General features: G+C 49.0%; 1 protein-coding gene across 2 annotated transcripts; it reads right to left on the bottom strand.

Moving 5' to 3' along the window:
• Positions 1-1953: 1953 nt before the first annotated feature.
• On the bottom strand, positions 1954-5888 carry PPIA (peptidylprolyl isomerase A). Of its 2 annotated transcripts, none has more exons than XM_082661622.1 (5): positions 5805-5888; positions 3681-3711; positions 3504-3592; positions 2967-3139; positions 1954-2447 (listed from the first exon to the last, which is right to left on the bottom strand). In XM_082661622.1, exons 1-5 carry the CDS (start codon positions 5871-5873, stop codon positions 2315-2317), a joined length of 495 nt encoding a protein of 164 aa, XP_082517748.1. In that variant the 5' UTR covers positions 5874-5888; the 3' UTR covers positions 1954-2314. The 2 variants fall into 2 exon arrangements, with proteins under 2 accessions (XP_082517748.1, XP_082517747.1); XM_082661621.1 differs by lacking the exon at positions 5805-5888 and adding an exon at positions 4949-4966.
• Positions 5889-6555: the final 667 nt, after the last annotated feature.

Below are 6555 nucleotides of genomic sequence, written 5' to 3'. Positions count from 1 at the left end.
AGTCAATGTCCTGGACTGTTTAAGGAGTTGATGTCAAAAAAAAAAAAAAAAAAAAAAAAGGCAAGAGGCCAAGACCACACAGTGTAGGACTCAATTTATATGAAATGTCCAGAAAAGGTAAATCTAGAGACAGAAAGCCAACTTGTAGTTGCCAGGGACTGGGAGTGAAAGCAGAAGGGACTGCAAATGGGCACAGGGTCTTCCTGGTGTGGTGGATTACGGTGATGGTTGCACAACTCAGTAAATTCACTAAAATTATTGTACTCTTAAAATGGTTGAATTTTATGGTGTATAAATTATCTCAATAGGCCTTTTTTAACATTAATAGAAATTACAATATGTTAAAAAGTGGAAGGACTGTTCTAGATTGAGACAAAAGAGACCTAACAATCAAATAGTGTGTGAACCTAGGTTGGATCCTTGGGGGCAGTGGGGGGGGTGTGTGGGCGGGAGAGCACATTATTAAATACATTGATTGTATGTAAATCATACCTTAATAAAGCTGATTTTAAAAACACCTCTAGGGACTTCCCTGGTGGCACAGTGGTTAAGAATCTGCCTGCCAATGCAGAGGGCCACGGGTCCAAGCCCTGGGCCGGTAAGATCCCACATGCCGCGGAGCAACTAAGCCCGTGCACCACAACTACCGAGCCCGGGCACCTAGAGCCCATGCTCCACAAAAGAAGCCACGGCAATGAGAACTCCGCACACCGCAAGAAAGACCCAACACAGCCAAAAATAAAACCACCTCCGGAACCAGTGGGGGAAATCTGAATAAGGACCGTACACTGCAGGTTGTATGGATTTTGCTTATTTTCTGAGGTGTGCTAAAGCAACTGGGTGAGCCCTACCTTATTGGATACATGGCTGGCCCTCTCTGGAAGCAGCAGCTCTCGTGCTCAGGGAAGCTGAGGCCACACTGTAATCGATTCTGCTCACCTTGCCTTGTCCTGGAGGCCTTCATAACGTAGCAGCCACTTACCCTTTCAAAACTAAATAGTATGGGGCTTCCCTGGTGGCGCAGTGGTTGCAAGTCCGCCTGCCAATGCAGGGGACACAGGTTCATGTCCCGGTCCGGGAGAATCCTACATGCCACGGAGCAGCTGGGCCCATGAGCCATGGCCGCTGAGCCTGCACGTCCGGAGCCTGCGCTCCGCAACCGGAGAGGCCACAGCAGAGAAGCCCGCGTACTGCAAAAAAACAACAAAAAAAACCTAAACAGTCTGTTTTTAGGGACACACATAGGTGATAGTGATAAACACAAAATCAGTGACCTCAAAAAAAAAAAAATGGGCCTCTTGGGAGGGACAGAGTATGCAACTGGGGAGGCCTCCCAAGGGGAGTTCTTGATCTTAAAGGAAACCATGTTCACGAACATAAAGACCTCAACTGGACCAGATTATGGCTCAGATTACCAGGTCTGCACAATGGAATGAGAAGACCTCAAATGACCATGACGGCCTCTACAACTAGCCAGGGAGAAGTTCCCTCATCTATAGACAGTTACCTGGTCACCAGTTGGTCTGGAGCAAGGCAGAGCCAGATGCCTTCTGCAGGTAGACTGTACCACACCAGGTCTGCCTGCCTTTCTCTAGCGGACTGAACTTCACAATTGAGCTGTCATAAACCCTGTACTCCGCATCTACATTCTCAAACAGCTAGATATCCCAAGAACATGGTCCAAAGACCCCTCCCCACAGAGGCTAAAGCTTGACATATTTCCCTCAAGGAGGGCCACCACAGAATACGCTCAAATTAAGCTTTGTTAAAATTAGCTGATTTTCAATTTGTTATAGTAATTTTGATGGATAACCCTAAATGTGCCAAGTGAGAATTTTCCACTGTCATCCTTAAAGGAGTACTGTTCCAACATGGTCACAATCTTGAAGTTCCACCTTTTTCCCCTGCCTGAGCCTACATCTTCCGTATTCCACTCACAGCTTGCCCTTGGGATACTCGATCAGCAAAACTTTATTCTTGGATCAGGGAAGCAAAAAAACAAGATACTTTTAAACAAACACAGCAACTGTTGTCTTAGAAGTAACGTGTTGCTGCTTAAAAATGAAATCTACATCAATACCCTAACCAAACAAGGACAGACAACGGTTGTTTAGTCTTTATTTCATAACCATAAACTTAACTTTGCAATTCAGCTAAACTTGGAGGGGAATAAGGAAAATATGGAACCCAAAGAAGTGCAATGAGAGCACAAAGATTATAGTATATTTGGAGCAGATGGGGATGAAGGGGTGCTCTCCTGAGCTACAGAAGGAATGGTCTGGTGGTTAAGATAAAACACAAGTCAAATTTATTATTAGATTTGTCCACAGTCAGCAATGGTGATCTTCTTGCTGGTCTTGCCATTCCTGGAACCAAAGCGCTCCATGGCTTCCACAATATTCATGCCCTCTTTCACCTTGCCAAAGACCACATGCTTGCCATCCAACCTGGAAACAGAAGAATGAACATTACTACCTCCGATCTGCAGGTAGTAATGAAATAGAGAGAAATAAGCAGCCTGCATTGTGCACTGAGATAAGAACAGTGTCCCACAAATCAATATAGCATACCCAAGCAAGAGAAGACCAGAAGAGTGGTTTATCCAGCTTTTAGCACTAGCTAACGCCGACTAGTTAAATACTGGAAACATTTTATCCTTTTACCTAAAAAAAAGTGTCAACACCAGATTACTTTAAGCCAGTCTAAAAAAGGTGGTCTCCAAGAGTCTCTAATCACTGTTAATCCTAATTTTAGAATGGACCCCTAAAAAAGAGCCAACAAATCACATGCTAATTAGATGAAAGCACCACTCTTAAATTCAACTACTCAACAAGGTGCCCTGTCTTGCTATTAGAGTGCCTCACTTTCTATAGTGCACTATCTAAACTTGTGACTGTTCATGCCCTTCTACTACTTTAGAGCAGGAACAGCAGGGAAAGGTTGCCTTTGCTATGTTCTGCTCTTACCACTCAGTCTTGGCAGTGCAGATGAAAAACTGGGAACCGTTTGTGTTGGGGCCAGCATTTGCCATGGACAAGATGCCAGGACCCGTATGCTTCAGGAGGAAATTCTCATCATCAAATTTCTCCCCATAAATGGACTTGCCACCAGTGCCATTATGGCGTGTGAAGTCACCACCCTGTGAACATAAAAGAGGAAGCTGTCACTTTTGGCAACACAGCTGGAAAACATGCCAAGTCTGCAAGGTTCAAACGGAAACTCAAGTTTAAACTAATTAAAAGGGTCAAGTGGAACCAAAATGGTAGAATTAACATTTTAGTTCATATATGCACTTAAAAAAAAAAAACATTTGTTTATTACAGACCACAGCAATTTAGATGGCATGGTATCAGTGCAAAATTGTCAAATAGACAAATGTAACAGAAAACAAAGTATAAAAGTAGACTGGCACCAATGCAGACAGACCATATGTGCACATCCTGAAATGTTCTGGCTCAATCCCAAATTAAGAGAACCCAAATCAGTATCAGTAAATTTCATACCTGGCACATAAATCCCGGAATTATTCTGTGAAAGCAGGAACCTTTATAACCAAAGCCTTTCTCCCCAGTGCTCAGAGCACGGAAGTTTTCTGTTAAAATAAAGTGTATATGTATATAGACACAACAGTTAAAATCAGAATACCTTTGTTAAACATTTAAAAAAGAAATAAAACTAACCTGCTGTCTTTGGAACTTTGTCTGCAAACAGCTGTAAGAGAAAATGACAGTTAATGAAAAACATCTGCTTACATATTTTGTTGCTTAGTACCCTTGTCTTTAGGGGCCTCTGAATCATAAATTCATTTTCTCACTAGAAGAGAATGCTTCTTCAGTAATTACTTTGAATCCCAAATAAGAACGGCTCCTGACAGCCTTAAGGTCCTGCGGGGTTGGGTTAGCAACATGACACCCAAAGACATGCCAAAACTCCAGAACCAGGAATGACTCAGATAGTGTGAGGCTTCTAAAAAGTGACTTAAAACTTTTATGTGTATCACACCTACTTCTAAACAGATAGATGGTCTCTCAAAGGTACATCACCTCCCCCAACTTCAACTTGAACCTAAAGACAAGAACTTTCAAGAATAGCAAGTACTCCTGCACGATCAGGGAGTAAATAGCTGTAATTTTAGTCACTGGTAATGAAAATGCTACTACCTCCAATCTGTTAACATAGCTTTATGGATTGGATGAGCAGTCACTTCTTGGTTTCCAGGTCCCTTACCTAGTAGTGGGGTAAAAAATAAAGATTGGTTTCTAGTACAACTGCTTTGAACCTTTCCTGCATATATCAAACATTTTGGCTAAAAAAGCTTAAATACCATAGAAAACGCAAGCCCTTGCATAAAGACAGTTTAAAGTACTTAATGAACTATTCCACAGATCCGTGACTTAAATCATCTACTGAAATCCCTGGATGTTTCTTAGAAGACTTACTATTTAGCTTCTAAGTACTGTATATAAAACATACGGTCTCTTAAGTATTAACGTGTCTCCAACCCTCGTACTAACTCGTTTCCCTTTTAGACCCTTACTAAAGTTAAAGCTCGCAGTGGCAGTTCCACCTCCATTCTCACCAAGGGATCTGTCAGAGCGCCTATCTCATTTCCATTAAGCCCTCTGGCTAACCTGAGACACACAAGCTACAAAGAGTTAGGCTCAGGCCAAGTTTCCACGTGGCCCCTGGCCAATTATCAGCTGACTTCGGATAAAGGTGGAGTATACATCTACTGGATGTAATATTTCTCCAGTTTTTACGTCAGGGCAAGTTTCCACATGGGCCCTTATCAATTCTTAGCTCTGACTACAGTGAGAGTGGGCTACAGACTGATCTGCATGGGGGGCTATCTAAGCTTGGGCGGAGATCCTACAACCTGATCACTGGCGGCTCTTTGAGAAGTGGTCAAAGAGGATAAAACCACTTAGGGCTACACCCCAAGACCTACCATGCTGGGTTAACTGGAACGGAATCCCATTTACCGTTTGAAGAGCCCGCCGACTTACTTAGCTACCCTGCTGTGATTACAAACTCATTAAGAAGTACCCGTAACACGCCTGAACTAATTAGGAAACCAGCGTAGAAGGCCTGCCGCTCTGCCGGTCTCGACTAGCCTGTTCTGCGCGGGGACGACCGGGAGGGGCCCGGGCGCCTCCCACCCGCCGTCACCGCAGCGGAAGGCGGGCCTCGGCGCCAGCGGAGGGAAGGCGGCCGGCACATTTCCGCTCGGGGTGGGGGCGGGGAGGGGCCTCTTTCTACATCAACCTCGCGATTTTAAAACACCCGGGGAAGCCCTCGAGCCGGCCGACCCCACACCCTTATTATAACCCAACCCTGAACTAGCAAGCGTCCTTCGGGACAACGGATGGGCTGCTATCCCCACCGGCCCTGGCGCGCCCGGCGCGGGAAAAGGCAGCCTTCAGGTGCGGCCGCCGCGTCGGCTCGAAGGAAGCGGCTTCCGAGTCCTCGAGGGCGGCCCCGGGAAGGTCGCGGCTGCCCAGGGCCGGCGCCCGCCTTCCGTCTGGGGCGTTGCCGACCCTCAGGGCCCCGCGATCCCACGCGGCGGCCAACGGCTCGCGGCCCGAGCACGTGCGCGGCCGGAAGGGCGCGGCCGCACCTCCCCCGCCCGCCCCGCCCGCCCCGCCTTTGTCTGCCCGCCGCCCCCGGCCTCCCAAAATGGCCCCTCGTCAGGAAATGGCGCCGCGCCGCCCGCGTTCCTCAGGCGGGGCGCCCGCACCCAGCCCCTCGGCCTCCCCCCCCGCCGCCCGCTCAGGCCCACCCGGCGCGCCGCCGCCCGCCCCAACCTCGAAGGAGACGCGGCCCAAGGGCTCGCCGTCGACGGCGATGTCAAAGAACACGGTAGGGTTGACCATGGTTGGGCTGCGCGGGAAGTTCCGATGTGGCGGCGTCTGCAAAGCAGCACGAGCCCCACCGCCCGCCTCTTTTATAGCCGGTTCAGGCCCCGCCCATGGCCGGTCGCGCGCCTCGTCTCTGGCCAATCGCGACCGTGGGTCAGTCGAAGTGACGGTGTGCCTGGGCCTATGGGTGGAGATGGCGCCGGAGAGGAGGGACGGGAGACGCGCGTGCGCGCTGGCAGATGCAGGCAGGTTCCCGCCCGCCGCTTCGGTCTCCGCGCTGCGGTGTGGGGTCGCGCTGAGGCGACCGGGTTGGGGACGGGACTTGGAGACCGCCCTGGTGGGCCGGTTGGGTCGGTGGGAGCCCGAGAGACATGCACCTGCCTGGGCCCGCGGCCAGGACGTCTTCCCATCGCGCAGAGGGGGCAACTGAGGCAAACGCAGGCCTCAAGGTCGCGCCGCCCGCCAAGGTCGCTCGGGGTCCAGGGCCCATGCCGCTGTGGGAGGCCAGGTGGCTTTGGGCATCACCATTTTCCCACTGCAGATGAGGATGAGGCGCAGCCGCCGCCCTCTCTCCCTTCCCCCTTTCTCCCCTAGTCTGAAAGGTTATGAAATGCTTCCAAAATACCCTACTTTCCGAAAATATCTTGCACACTCTGCTTGAATTTTCTCCAGGAGGAAGACGTTAAAACAAGAGCCT

This window comes from Grampus griseus, assembly GCF_964374135.1.
Source record: "Grampus griseus genome assembly, chromosome: 9".
NCBI classification, from domain to species: Eukaryota; Metazoa; Chordata; class Mammalia; order Artiodactyla; family Delphinidae; genus Grampus; species Grampus griseus.
Note: the sequence above shows the minus strand (reverse complement) of the source record. Positions and strands in the feature narration are given on the sequence as shown.